The sequence below is a fragment of the Nicotiana sylvestris genome, chromosome 11 (genome assembly GCF_000393655.2).
Source record: "Nicotiana sylvestris chromosome 11, ASM39365v2, whole genome shotgun sequence".
Classification (NCBI taxonomy): domain Eukaryota; kingdom Viridiplantae; phylum Streptophyta; class Magnoliopsida; order Solanales; family Solanaceae; genus Nicotiana; species Nicotiana sylvestris.
Genome location: NC_091067.1, coordinates 24,046,034 through 24,061,626, shown reverse-complemented (window position 1 = coordinate 24,061,626; position 15,593 = coordinate 24,046,034). Strand labels below are relative to the sequence as shown.

General features: G+C 35.2%; 1 protein-coding gene across 2 annotated transcripts; it reads right to left on the bottom strand.

Moving 5' to 3' along the window:
• Positions 1-373: 373 nt before the first annotated feature.
• Positions 374-13,845, bottom strand: LOC104233545 (nuclear pore complex protein NUP1). 2 transcript variants are annotated; one of them, XM_009786957.2, is made up of 8 exons: positions 13,527-13,845; positions 8,264-8,322; positions 3,776-3,942; positions 3,079-3,403; positions 2,513-2,800; positions 2,340-2,420; positions 1,384-2,085; positions 374-1,168 (listed from the first exon to the last, which is right to left on the bottom strand). In XM_009786957.2, exons 1-8 carry the CDS (start codon positions 13,807-13,809, stop codon positions 635-637), a joined length of 2,439 nt encoding a protein of 812 aa, XP_009785259.1. In that variant the 5' UTR covers positions 13,810-13,845; the 3' UTR covers positions 374-634. The 2 variants fall into 2 exon arrangements, with proteins under 2 accessions (XP_009785259.1, XP_070018546.1); XM_070162445.1 differs by lacking the exons at positions 3,776-3,942; positions 8,264-8,322; positions 13,527-13,845 and adding an exon at positions 3,495-3,518 and having other exon boundaries at positions 3,079-3,420.
• Positions 13,846-15,593: the final 1,748 nt, after the last annotated feature.

The window sequence follows — 15,593 nt, the reverse complement described above, 5'->3', positions numbered from 1 at the left end:
GAACTGCTGGGTTTCATGATTTTGCAATGGAAAGAGCTGCTGGTTTGAAGGCCTATGGTAGAGGAAGTAGGTCTAAGTCTAGCGATGTATTATAATTATTTTAAAGTGTATCTATTTAAGATAAATATAGTGTATAAGTCAATTATAGCATACAAATTTTCCAATTTTCTTTTCTTTTTCACTTCTTCCATGCCACTGGACTCGTCAATCTATTTGGCCAAGTCTCAAATCGATCATCAACACATGGATCAACAATTTCCCACATGTAACGAGCAAACATTGCAGAAAGTACTATAAAGGACCAATTCAGCTGTCATAGAATAAATGCGCCAGGACTCGACGCAATAACCTCGGATGTATAAGAAGACAACCATAATCAAATCGATCCCCAATTATATGTTTATTAAAGTGGGACTTAGAGCTTGCAAGTTGCAACTCACAATCAGTCAATCTGCAATAATATGTTCACTGAAACTTTTAATATCAGGTATTCATCCATCCTATAAAATGAAAGCTGTGGCAAAAACAAAGTATCAAGATCCTAAATGTAGGTGAGAATACAAAAAAAAAATTATGAAACAAGTCTCCCCTATCATGGGGTGGATCCTGCAGCTGGAGTATTACCAAGTTTCATCTAGCATGTTGCTTTTCCTACTGCACCGAAAGATAGTCTTGATCTCCTGTCTGCACCAAAGCTGAACTTTAGATCTGAAGCATCCACGGAGACAGACGCATTGCTCGTAGAGGGAAAAGAGAAGACCAAGCGTTCAGCTGATTTCCCCGTGCCAAAGCTGTATACTGGAACAGTGGATGCATCCGTGGGCTGAGAGAGGACACTGGCTGAGGACGATGGCATGATGGATGGTGTTGGTGGTTCTGAAAGTGCACCAGATGAAGCAGCTACTGGAAAAGTGAATCCAAACCCATTGTCAGGGAACGTTGCATTTCTAGGATTCCGCTTATTAATAGAAATGGATGGCAAAGTAGGTTTTGTCCCGGAGGCCTGTCCAGCAGCATTTCTTGGTAGCTCAAAACACGTGGAGTTGGATAACGTTGTGGCATTCTGCCCATTACTTTGATGAAAAGGCCACCGGGGGGTAGTACCTTTATCTTTCTTTCCTTCATCAGTACCTTTATCTTTCTGTCCATCATCAGTGCCTGCAGAGTCCTGCAGAATAGACTTACCATGTTAAAGCGGCGATTCTGTAAAATAATTAGCAATGCTCAAAAATCAACATCCTCTGGTGGTTTCTAACTCTTGCACCCTCCATTTCCAAATACATAAATTTAATGTTTTAACTCTGTAAAGAAAGGGTTATCTTTTTTAACAAACTCGGGATTGCCAGGAAGGTGCAAAATAATGTCATTTGTAAAGGTAAGTACCTGGTCCAAACTAGGAGTGCGAGAACCAGAAAAGAAATTTTTAACTTGGGAATCAGCAACCTTAAAAGTGAATGAAGGCACTGTATCAGCTCCAGTCGTCGCAACAAATACACCATCTATGCTAGAAGCTTTAGCACTAGCATCCGCAGCAGTGTCAGCTTCACGCACAGTTTGCTCCTGAGATATTTCCACGTGATTGACTGTGCCAATATCTCCATCCTTGGACGATCGGGCAGCTGCCAGCCCATTGTTCCTGCGCATACCAAATTCTCCTAAATGTGATGATTTTGTTTTACCATTTGGAGTGGAATCAGAGATTTCATTGCGGGGATATTTCTTCCATTCGCTGGCCAGCTTCAATTCAGCTTCCTTTTCTGCAGGAGTGGGCTTGTGTCTATCAAGTTGCTCTAATATTTTTCTTACAGTCTCATTGAGCGGCATAGCTTCTTCAGACCTGCTTGCTCTATGCGGCACTGATTTGTCCTTCTCGACACCACTAGGTTGACCAACTTCCAAGTTCTTCCTAGAAGCAGGCGAGAAAACTTCAGAAGCACCAATTTTTCCTAAAGGTGAAGAAGCATTTCTGGAATTCAGGAATATGGATCTCTGAGGCCGAGATTCTGATCCAAATTTATTCCGTATACGCCGAATGGGTCCCGCAGATCCATAGCTTAGATGAGGTAAATCACTCCTAGTCTTCTCCTGAAATTTTTATAGCATGAGAACATTCAGAAAGATCACAACTGCTCCTTGAAAGTATTCTAATTAGATTACAATAAAGATTAATGATCACAGAAAATCTTATAAACATGCAAAAACCATTAAATCAGTAGAGGAAACATCAAATAAGAAGTTGCTAAAAAGATCAGTACAGGAAACTTCAAATAAGAAGTTGCTTTGATAGACAGGAATTTTGTCATTGAATTAATTTTAGACTTGCTAAGACAAACATATACCTGGCTGTAGATTGATGATTGAGATTGTTGGAAGGTTTTCGCTGAGAGATCTGGCCACTTGCTACCAGCCTGCGACTGAGTCTGCTCACAAAATGTAAGTGCAACAAGAATAAATATTCCTGTATTAGCAAAAGTATGCTTGAAACACAGCTAAATTTTGTCACAATACAAACCCTATCTCTGGATTTCGGTAATAAAGTTCTAGAGTATGGGGTCCTCGGAAACTCAACAAGCCCATATCCTCTCTGACTCTGTGGAGTAATATGACTATGCTGATCTTGCAGCATGGCAGCCGGCCAACAACTCGATGACTTAAGCGAAGGTGGCGGATGAAACCTGTTTTGTGGAACTTGTTCTCCCTTGGATACAAGACTGCAAGAATCATATCCTTTTTCCAACCTACGACTTCCCATGTAAGCTCTTGCAATATCAATGGGTGAAGCGCCAACTTCATCTTGTACCTGCAGTAGTGGACTATTTGATAAATACATCCTAGTATCAACACCAAAACTTTGAAAGAAGACTGCATCAATTTGGTATTTCATGAAATAATTATTTCCACTTGTTACTTCGGAGCTATTCCAGACTTTATTCGCTAGTGCACTTTTCACCTGTTAAGGCTTTCATTTGAGACCATCTCTCGAGATGAAGTTCAACACGCTAAAGTACTATTATCATGGACATTTCACAAAACAAGCTGTGGTAATGATAGACGGGTTGATAATGATAATTAACTCACATTTGTTTGGGGAAGAGGTGTTGAAGTTCCTGGCATAGCAAAATTTGCTTGGGGAAGAGGTGTTGAAGCTCCTGGCATAGCAAAATTTATTTGAGGAAGAGGTGTTGAAGTTCCTGGCATAGCAAAATTTGTTTGGGGAAGAGGTGTTGAAGTTCCTGGCATAGCAAACTCCATTTCATCCTGCTTCTTGTGATATGGTCTTCTAGGTGTCTCGTGTGTTAAATGAAACCTTCCAACGTCCCTTTCAGCTGTTTTGCTAGTTTTCTTTTCTTGGTCATCAATAACCCTCGAGTTTAATATCTCTGTCAAACGCATTATTTCATCTCTGCATATAGTGAAAGACTGCTTTTGAATAAGAAGGTTTAACTGACAAAATTCAAACGATATACATGGTGAAAAGAGTTTCCTGAATGTACACAAGACATAGGAATCCAGCATCAAGTCTGGACGTGCAAAGCATTGGAGGGTCACCAAAAAGAGGAAAGGGTGATAATGTCAGAAGCTCAGTCCCCAGCAATTATAGAGAACTGCATTCTCAAACCAACATGGGCTACGAGGAAAATAAGCAATTTTAAAGGTGCATGCATTTTTCACATGAAGCAGGAATTGCTTCCTAACTTTTTCTAATGAGGTATAATGAGGTAGCACTGCAACAACATGATAGAAAAAAACAGAGACATGAAGAATGATATGCTACCTCGAAAATGATTTCCCCTGCATGAGCCGCTCAATTCTGGAAATCTCAGATTTATCAGAGGAATTCTGTGATTTCTCTTCTTCCTGCTTCTCTGCTTCGGAGATCCCATTCAATTTTACCATTCTTTGATCCTCTTCCTTTCCTTCAGAAGATCTGGATATCACATACTGCATAAACATAATATCCAACACTTTGAAGAAATTCTTTTTACTAGAAACAATCTTACCTAAAAAAAGTTTAGTTCCTTCTCTCTCTCTCTTTTTTTTTTTTTTTTGGGGGGGGGGGGGGGGGGGGGCGGACGGACTTTCCTTTCACCACAACAATTTCTAGTAAGACCACAGAATTAAACATCCCCTCCTCACATACTTGACCTAGCAGCCTTTTTACCCCAGTAAAATGTGTATCAGTCCCTTCTCTATTGGTATAGAATAAATATCAAAATTATAATATGACATGATCCATTCATGGGAACCGAAAAATTTAGACACACCACTGACAAATATTATTTATGCAAGTTTCACAACAACAACAAACCCAGTATAATCCCACGAGTGGGGTCTGGGGAGGGTAGTGTGTACGCAGATCTTATCCCTACCTTGAGGATAGAGAGGTTGTTTCCGATTAACTTTATGCAACTTTCACGAGTTTCAAAAAAGAAATAACTATTCTCACAAAACCCATTACAAGTAGCCTTCACAAAAGACAAAACACTACATGCTCCTAACCCTGAGAATACAATTCCCCGGTTTTCCCTTATTGTTCACTATCACACTTAAGGTTGGTAACCAACCCTGTTAACTCAACAACCCTCTTTTTTATTTCTTTGATTCCCTATTTCCATTTAATATCCTCTTCCAAAATTGAAGCAAAGAGATTTCCTGCTTCCTTACCACTAACCCAATTTTTACTTGCAAAAATTCCTTAAAAGCCTTAAAACTGTTACAGTTCATAGTATGACATCTGACACTGATCCAGAGCATTGTTTTGTGACTATAATGGCAAAAATATTCCTCCACCTCAAACTAAACCTCTTAGTAACAAAAATTTAATCTTTACTTCTATCAACAATTTTTGTAAGTCTAATTTTACCTAAAAAGAGGCATAGAATATGACATACTTAAACCATAATGTTATTTGGGTCTTGAACTGTATCTTCTCAACAAAGGACTTCGGGGTTTCAAATATATTGCAACTATTTTCTTTTTGATGAAGCAATATTGCAACTATTTTCAAACACATACTGCCAAAAGCTTGCATACTAACCTATTCAAGCTTTCTTTATTTAAGCTCTGTGCAAAACAAAAAGAGAAATGGAGCAGAGAGTAACATGCCTAGTAATTAGTGGTACCACGGCCACAGACAACAATTAATCATAAATAAAAGAAACAATATTTGGCCTACTTTGACTTTCGGAACGGAACATTATTTTTGCACCTTCATGAAATCTCATCTGATTCCATTAGACCTACCTCTTTTCAATAGGCAAAAGGGATAAATTGACTTCAGAGAATAAAATTCGGCAGAAGCCTTTTTCTTTTTTTATTACTGTATAAGTATAAACGGCCTCTTGCAGAAATGCAGGGTAAGGCTGCACACAATAGACCCTTATGGTCGGGCCCTTCCCCGAACCCCGCACATAGCAGGAGCTTAGTGCACCGGGCTGCCCTTTTTGATATTGATTTCAGCTACGATTGCTGCAAAGTATTTAGGGACAAACCTGCTTATGGTAATTTCTTTGAAGGATTTATCAGAAAAGCATATATAGAAGGTTTCGAACATAATATGCCATAGCAGCCAGAAAAACACTAAAGAAACTACATAGAGCCCATTTGAGTTAGCTGAATAAAAGTAGCTTCTAAGCATCAAGTGCTGAAAAGCGTCTTTTAAGTGTTGGAACTGATTTTATGAAAAATGTTGTTATGTGTTTGGATAGATATGTTGAAACTGAAAATAAGCCATTGATGTGTTTGGTGAAAAGTGCTGAATCAACCGTTTTTCAGTGAAAATGACCAAAAATATCCTTAAATCTGTCAACACTAAAAATAAGATGATTACCGGAGGATTTTAATTATAAATTGATTCAACAAATTAATTAATATCTTATTGTGTATGTGTTGTGTGTAACGCAATGCACATGGATTAGAATCGATACTATAGAACTCAATAGCACGACAAAAATGAACTATTCATCTAATAAGTTTTTAAACAGTGTGCTCTCAGTAATCTCCACTTTGTGGACATACTAGTAATGAACTTACAAGTATGTAACACTATTTATTGATGTGAACATATATGTCTAATTACTGGGTGGTTGTTGTTGTGAACATATATGTCTAATTACTGGGTTGTGGGTTGTTGTTGTTGTTGTGAACATATATGTCTGAAGCTTTCAATAATTTAAGAGAACCTTAGGATAAAAAGACCAAGAGCCTATCGTGTGAAAAAATATTACAATAGAGGAAAAAGAAGTGTCAAGAAAATATTCGCACTTATATGTAGGCATGAATAACTTCGTTAAAAGAGAGAATCATCTATTGAAGATTTTTTTCTTTTTTTGAACTCCGGCTACTAATGACTTTGCTAAATGCCAGCAAAGAGGAAAAAACCAAATGGGAAACTAAAGACAAAAGCAGCCGAATCACATTTTTGGGCACGTAAATGGAAAAGAAATAGAGTGGAATTAGGGGTATTCTAGGGATTATAAGAAAATGTAAGGGATAGCAAAACAAATTACTTGGTCAAACAAAAAAACTTAGTTGAAAACCCATAAGTTGAGGGTACCCAGCTTATGGCTTATTTTAGCTTAAAAGCACTTTTCGTGTTTACTAAACACCAAAACAAGACAAAATCAGCTTTAAGCCAATCCAAATACCCTCAAAGTTAACAGCCCCATGAAAAAAAATCACTTTTTTTGAAAAACTCACTTTTTTCGAAATAGGTGTTTGGCCATAAAATTTTCAATTTTCAGTTGAACATGACTTTTGGAATTTTTCAAGAGTTTGAAAAACTCCAAAAAATTGTTTTTCACAATTTTCACTCGGATCACTCACAAAAATTCAAAAACAATCCAAAATTATATTCATGTCCACACACAACTCTAATTTTCAAATACCATTTTCACTTGAAAAAATATTTCACTTTTTCGGAATTTTACAATTGTTATGTCAACGCCCACTAAGTTACCTAAAAGCTACCATTCTCCACAGTTTCATGCCATATTTAAGCTTTGCGATGAACTCACAAGTAGGTGATGATAAATTTAATCAGCAAATTGTAGAGCCTTTTCTAAAGTTTAACTCAAAAGCATTTTATAATTCATATTACCTCGGTACAAGTTTATGAAATGATTTCTTTTCCAGAACGGTATGAAGTATTTTACATACTCAACAGATGAAAAGTTGTTTCTGTTAAGAATACAGATTCACAATAACATATATGATTAAATATTTTCTTTTTTGAGAATGGTAACATTTTATATTTTGAATTGATTTTTTTTCAAATATTTTATATTTGATTAAATCATATTTTAACATTTTATATTTGATTAAATATTTTCTAGAATACAAACTAGTAAGAGCTTATTTCAGTGTGATTTTGATGTGCCCGGAACGAAATAAACTTTGCACTTCTCTTTATTAAGATGAACTTTAAATATAAAACTATTGCAGCATTGTTTTTGTCTAACACCACTAACATAATATATGCCCTCACTGTCCTCTAACACTTTCTATTGAGAAAACACAGAAGTTTGATAAAACACAACAAACAAGAAAGTAAAGAGTATACACAAAATTTAAAAATTAAAATAATAATCATGTTATGATACTGGTTCCTCCCTAACTCCCCAGAAAATTTTTAACAATTCATTTGAATTTTTGTTTAAATCATAATCATGATATGATACAGCTTTCAGGTTTCTTATCAATTCCTAGATAAAATTTTAACCAGTAATTTGATATTTTCTTAGTGTATCAAAGATAATATACAGGTCAAATTGGCTTCTAACTTCAAACCAGTCAACTGTGTCTAAGTAAACAGTGATCAACTTTGTGATTCTCATAGCCTAAAGAGCATATTTACTCTTTACCATGTTTATTTGGTAAGCTAATTTTCCTGGAGTATCTGATCAGGATGGAAAATTGCCAACTGTTTTTCTAAAAACTAATGCATCAGCATTCAGCAACTAAGAGTTAGTGCATAACGATGACTTCAGCAGAGATATATTATTATGTAACCCTTGTCTTTAAATTTTCAAAGTCACCTATACCTCCAAATTCTATTCTTGTCCAACAGTTAATGACCATCAAAACTAAGTGTTAGATAATTTACATGTTCAATTACATTTCAAGCCCCTTTGTCTCATGTAGTAAGAATGCTGACATAATAACAGAGGAACATCCTCATCTTCACATGCTTTCCCATAAAATGGAGAGATAACAGAAAGAAATTAACAAAGCAAAATGAGTCAAAGAAGTTGGCAAAGCTTACACTTGGAGTACATTTCTCGTCATTCCCTAAATCTTGTGTTGTTGCGGGATCTTCTTTATCTGTCCCAAATAGTTTTTGTAAGATTGCCGATCAAACAGAGAAAACAAAATAAAAGATAATAAGTTTAGTGATATATCTTCTACAAACTGAGACGTGTTGAATTATTTGAGTTTCTTAAGTACAATTCCAAGTAAAAGTTTCCTTTTTTTCAAAATTCAAAACTCATTTAAAAGATCCTATTAAAAAAAGTGACACGACATTTCCCATAACAGAGGAAATGATCAAAATGGTCCTTAATGTATGGCAGCTGCTTTATCTTGGTCCAGTTTTTATGCTATAGATTTTAACCAGTAGCAGGGAGTCTTTAATCTCGTGTGAGCTGCACATGGGGCACCTAGGTTAAATTTAACAGCCCTTTTTGACAAATCTGTTAGGTTTAGGGCAAAAGACCAAATATGTTATCTTTTGATATACATTAAGGACCATATCTGTTAAGGGTAATACATTAAGGACCAAGATAAAGCAACCTCCATACATTAAAGACCATTTTGATCATTTCCTCCCCATAACATCGACTATTCACTTTTATCAAAACTTACTAACATAATACACAAATCAAAAATATCTCAAGTAACATTTTGCCGTTCAAGCTAACATCAGATAATATGGGATAAAGAGAGTATCCCGTACTGAGTAGAAAATATATCCCACATACTTATGATCATACATTTATTAATCTCGTGCAGCGTTACAATGTGCATGTTCATTTACTGTTGATCTTCAGCGACATGGTTGTTTTATGTTCTTAACTCACTCCCTCTATCCAATTTATGTGAAGGAGTTCGCCGTAAAAGGGTCAAAAACAATTAATTTTCAATGTGAATTTGGACATGAATTCTTCAAGTTTTTAAAATTAAAATTTACATATTTGAAAACTACATGAAAAGTACTACTTCCTCTGTTTCAATTAATGTGATCCAATTTAACTAGGCTATAATATATGTATGGCTATAAAACTTTTGAAATTTGTGGTCTTAGACATGCCAAAACATTTTGTGTTGCTATAAAAGATTATAATTAAGGGTAATATGGAAGTTTCAATTAAATTCTTCGCAAATTTAGAAAGAGGTCGTTCTTTTTGGAACAGACTAAGAAAGAAGTAAGGTTACATAAAAAGAATTGATGAGTATAAGTCAACGTAGTTAATAATACAAAATATTTAAAAAGGGTTTAAGAAAATCGTAGTTAAAGAAAAAACTTTTTGACTCTAGAAATACTAGCGTGTTCATGTAAAATGGGACAGGGGGAGTACTATTTATACGTAGTCCCTTTTATTTTGGCAATGTCATGTATTTTCAGTGTGCTAAAGCCATTTATTTATTAATAAGTACTCAGAAAACCTATGGAGGCAACAAAGTAGAAGTTGCTTAATGTTGTTTGATTCTTTTCAAAGGAAACATTAGAAAGACGTTGCTAGTGCGGTATAGCAAGAGGACCGCATGGAAGATTTGATATCCACGAGACCTATGCCATAGGCCCGATAATTAAGGAACTAAAGGGAAATCACTTTTAAACACCAACTTTCACGAACGCAATAGCAACACTCCTTTGGTCCCATTTAACATGATGGTATTTAACATGACAAAAACATGAAGATTTATATTATATTAATGATAATGGAAGAAAATATGGAAAATAAAGATAAAAACAAATTCAAGAAAAAACAAATATTTAAAGATTTCAAATTTTGAAAGTTGTGAAGGTTAATAAAATAGAATGAGCATAAACATTTCGGGACATCCCAAAAATGGATAGAAAATCATGTAAAAAAAAAAAATTGATAAGGTCATGTAAAATTGAAACAGAGATGGTCACAAATGTTAACTACGATGAGGGATGTGAGAATTAGTCCAACTAGAACTTAAAGAACAAGGAACAAAAAAGACCAAAGTAAAAGCAGCGCCAGGCGTTTCGCAATCAAGATGCTTGCATGTACAAAGACCAGGAATAGAAAAATCTACAAAGCCTTGATTGACCTCAAACAGCAAATTCAAACCATTTGCCAAACATGTTGAACTCTGGCTTATTCTATCTCGCTATAAACCCAAACAATTATCTTAACACATAACCTGGGAGTACGGAAGGGAATGGAACAAAAGCAAATGGTAATAGTTTCTCTTTTCATGTTTGCAAAGGCCAAAAGAAAGAGCAAGGTAACTACAAATGAGGAAAATATTCCCATTGGCCCCTTGCAATTTTTTTCATAGCCGAGAAATCCAGAGGGCAACTAGCGCAAGGTTTGAAACACGATGGATAATTGGTACGCCCCTCTACCTTTTTCCACTAAAATGCTAGGCTTTTATCTACAATAGGGTTCAAACTTGTGATGTGCGCCTAATCCACATATCATGCGTTGTCCTCTTACCAGTAGACCAAGGACCTAGGGGCTAGCTCCTTGCGAATTTTTATCTCCCTTTTCTAGATGGAAGAGATAAGAGAAGATGAAACCTCATAGTGTCAACCAAACGAATTTTATAATACTCCCTCTGTTTCAATTTATGTGAACCTATTTCCTTTTTGGTCCGTTCCAAAAAAGAATAACCCTTTTCTAAATTTGAAAACAATTTAGCATAAACTTCCAATTCTACCCTTAATGAGAAACTTTTATAACCACACAAATACTCTGGACTCCTTTTTGACTTGTTTAAGACCACAAATTCCAAAAGTCTTCATTTTTCTTAAACTTCGTGCTCAGTCAAAGAGATTCACATAAATTGGAACGTAGGGAGTAGTTCTTACTACATTCTTGGGACAAATCAAAAATAGGCTGGCCATTGAAATAAAAGAGTACTCACAACCAATTTAGAAGCACCAAAAGTATGTTTGGTCAAAGTGAAAACTATGTCACCTCCAGGTCCAAGGCTCAAATTACCGTTACAACACTCACTGTGAGCCTATTTACGTCAACCTTAGAGGTCAGGATTACCCAACACCTATAAATGTAGGTTGCAACAAGCTATAAGTGGGTTTTTCGAGGTGGCACAGCCTAACCAAGACAACAACGTTACAACAACGACGACATCTAATTCCCAATCTCAAACACGTTAAGGTCGGCTATATGAATCCTCACTGACCATGTCACTTCATTTGAGCTCATCTCAGACTAGTATTATATTTTTATGAATAGAAAGTAATAGAGGTTTCTATAGCTTCCACTAGTATATAAATCTTTAAACAAACTAAAAAAAGTTAGAAACCATAAGACTTAAAGTAAAGGTACTAACATGAATAAAAATGTTTCTAACTAATTAGTATATCGCCTATATAATCTTTCCTTCCATTATGCCCTACTTTTTGCTAAGATTGCATGATTCCAAGAGATTGAATGTCTTTCGAGATAACTTTCATTTGATTTTAGATATCTTGTCCTTTTTTAACACCTTAATTGACTATGGTTCACACCTATGGATCGATGCATTTGGAGGTCAACTAAGGACATGACCAAATTATCTCAAGCAACTTTTTCTCATTTTATCCTCGATGTGTGCTACTTGTACCTTCTATTAAACGTGATAATTCTTTATTTTGTCTCATCTTTTATGACTACACATCCAACCCACATCTCTGCAACACTCATCTGGTGGATGTGTTTGACTTTAGCCGCCGTTTCATGCAAATTTAACAATGTTGGTCTTAAGAGTGTTTTATAAAACTTGCCTTTTACTTTAGTGGACATCCTTCTATCACATAACACTCCAGTCGCACTTCCGATTTCAACCATTCAGTTTGTATTCTATCTGTAACATCTTCATTTATCATGCAATCCTCCTCGGATACCAAGCCAAGAAACTCGAATTTTTTGCATTTAGGCCATGCAATCCCATCTAATCTCACCTCAAATTCACTCTTCTTAAGCTGACTAAACTTGCAGTGTATATTTCTTTTGGTAACGGCAGTAAAACGATACCACCATTACCGAAAAGAAAAAGGCCACATTCTAATGCAATGAGATACCTTCTTCGCTATTAATAACAATCATTTTAAGAAAGTAACCGGCCAAAACCCCCTTCCTCACATGATCACTGCTACTTTTTGTAACAAGCCATAGAAAAAATTGTGATCACAATAGGTATTAGGTAATGACTATGCGCTAGATGTGGTGTTCATTCGAGCTAAGTAGCAAGTATAACTCCCCGGCCCCAAAAAGTTAAACTTCTGCCAGCTTTTGTCATTTCAACTAAGCAAAACTACAATGCCATTACAATTCATCAACAGTTACCATTAAACTAAATTAAGCTAAAGATTCACGAAGGCCAAAATTGGAAATCACCAGGTTTCATGCAAGGTCATAATGAGATGGGAGATGCTAAAAACTAAAGTTTACACCTAAACAACAACAACAACAACACCCCCCCCCCACACACACACACACAAAAAAAAAAAAAAAAGACACACACACAGAGAGAAATCCCTCCTGCAATTTTATTCGATAAACCTACTTTTACCAACAAAATCAGTTTCAACACAGGTAAGTAAAAAATTACTAAAGTTACATGGAATAACAGGAAAGTTGTAACAAATTGAGAAGGGTAGAGGGGCAGGCCCATTATCCACCGAGTTTCGAAGGCTGCGGTTGGTCCAAAGGATCGGCCCCAGACAGATTTCTCGGTCATCAAAAAAAAATTGAGATTAAAAACTCAAATTGCAACAGAGTAACCAAAAAGGTAAAACTTGCTTCCTAGTTTACCAATTGCAGCAAAATAACCAAAAAGGTCAATTTTTGCAACACCAATTCACCAAGAGACCAACATATTTCATCACCATTACCAAAAACATAACAAAGATACATTCTTGGAAACCCTATATTGCACATAACATGTTCGATACACAACAAAAGTACAAATCTCATACCTACTATAGTTACATTTCATAACAGATCAAGTGTAACTAAAATAACCAAAAAGGTTAATTCATGCATAACTAATTCACCAAATACCAATACGTTCAACACAAACAGCAAGAAAAAATAACAAAGATACATTCTTGTAATATTTCATATAACAGCATAGCTACAAGAGTTACATTCCACAACAGATCAGGTGAAACTAGAATAACCAAAAAGGTTGATTCTTGCAACCTTAATTCACCAAAATAATAACACAATTACCAAAAAAAAAAGAACCATAACAAAGACAAATTCTTAGAAACCCTAACATAGTAATATTGCACATAACATGTTCGATAAAAGTACAGAATCGCATACCTAAGTCACCGTGAATTTCTTCAGGAGGCGGAGGAGGAGGAGTGGAGGCAATGGCATTGGAGATGAACGATGGGAGGATTCTGGTGGCACTGCCGGAGATAATACGGTAAGCCGGATCAACTAGTTTCGATAACCAGCCGGTCCGACCACCGGTTTGGTTCAGTTGTGGACGGTCGTAAGGAGTTGCCGGAGGTTTCCTCGCCGCCGGTTTCTTGAACTTCCCTCCGGCGCCTCTCTCGCTGGCTCTGTTACCGTAATATGACGGCGTCGTATTGAACTCCATTGTCCCTCGTCTACTATGGTACCTCAAGGAAACAGTGTGAGCAAAAAAAAACAGAGGGGTTATATAATATTATAATTGTACTTTTTTTTGTTGTTTACGGTTTGAGGAAAATAACGGTTTGGTCCTTAACTCTTGAAATAGCTATACTTTGGTCCTTTTATTAGGGTCAGCTCAGATAGAAATAAATATTTGGCCAAATTTCTAAAATTTAATTATTTTGAAAAAGCCTTTTCGAAAATTTAATTTTAAAGAAAAGCAATTTATGTTTGGCTAATCAATCAAAACTATTTTTGAGCGTTAATTAGTGTTTGGCCTTGAAAAAGTGCTTTTGTATATTAAATCAAATAAGGACATTAAAAAATCTCCTCCATAGTTAATACGATTTAAGTAGATAAATAATTTTAAATATTTATTATAAAGATTCTAATTATGTTTTATTTATTTAAATAAAATATAAAAAGAAGTTTAAAAAGTAGTCTTTCAAGATGTTTTGATATATTTAAATCATCTTGAAAGACTACAATAACAACAACAACAAAGTGAAAATTCCAAACCTCATTGTGGGATTTTCACTAGATTGTTGTTGTTATGTTGTCGTCTTTCAAGATGATTTAAATATATTAAAACATCATAATCACCCCAAAAATCTTTATATATTAAAAATCTACCCCAAAAAAAAAATACTTATACACAGAGGCGGACCTACACTCTAGGTTGAGGGATTACCGGCACCGAAAATTTCAGCAAAAACTTCATATATACTTGCAAATGTCTTTAAAAAATAGTCAAATATTAACATAGGTCCCCGTAACAATCTATATGAGTAGTAATAAATTTATATTGAATGTCATCGTGCAGCGCAACTGCCGAATCTTGGGTTTATACATTAGGAGAATTTCCAATAATGTCATCTTTTATTCTGTTACGTAACAGCTCCATAACATTAGAATAGCATAAATATTAGGTTAAACTAAGTAGAATTATTTTGGTATATAAAAATATTTGCCAATGCTGTTTTTGCCGAGAGAAAATTAAAAATAATTTTTGCTTCTGCTTTTAAAAAGAAGCTATAATTTTTTAGCATTTTAAAAACAATTTCTATTTCTCCATGAATTACGAAAGCACTTATGTTTCTCCTAGAAGATTGGCTAAATATTTTAACTCTAAAAAATAAGCACTTTTATTCAAAAGAATATACCTTTGACCTAAGGGTGTTAAACGGGTGGGTCGGGCTGGGTTGGGATTTTTGGGCCCGCACGGGTTATGGTCCGGGCCGGTTACGGGTTGGGTCTTTCCGGATTTAACGGGTTCGGGTTTATCCGGGTAAAAATTGAACCGTAAGGGTTACGGGTTGAGGGGGCCGGGCCGGGCCGGTTTTAGTGTATTTTTTAATATTTTTTTTGTATTTTGTATAACTATTGTAAGTTATATTAATACAAAGTATTAACATAAAGAATACAAGGAAGATGGGAAAAAATTGCACTTATAAATTATAAGTGCTACATTTATTTCAAAATTACAAAATTAAAGTTTGCATTTAAAAAGTAAATTAACAAAAAAATAGTAAAACTAAATTTTCATGCATAATAAATTAATAATACTTCATATTAATCTAACAAACTAAAACATTAAGCATAAATACGTCTAATAATTTTAAAATAACACAAATTGTCTTAAAATCTTAAATACGAATTTCCGGAGGACGCTCAAGACAATACTTTATATGCCTCCTTAAACTACCTGTGACAGACCCTGAACAAAGATTTAAGACTTGACCACAGTTC

Coding starts and splice junctions, on each gene's coding strand:
- LOC104233545 (XM_009786957.2), bottom strand. CDS start 13,809: ATGGAGTTCAATACGACGCCGTCATATTACGGTAACAGAGCCAGCGAG. Junction 3,404..3,775: donor CAGGGGAAATCATTTTCGAG/GTAGCATATCAT, acceptor CACTATATGCAG/AGATGAAATAATGCGTTTGA. Junction 1,169..1,383: donor GCACTCCTAGTTTGGACCAG/GTACTTACCTTT, acceptor TCTATTCTGCAG/GACTCTGCAGGCACTGATGA.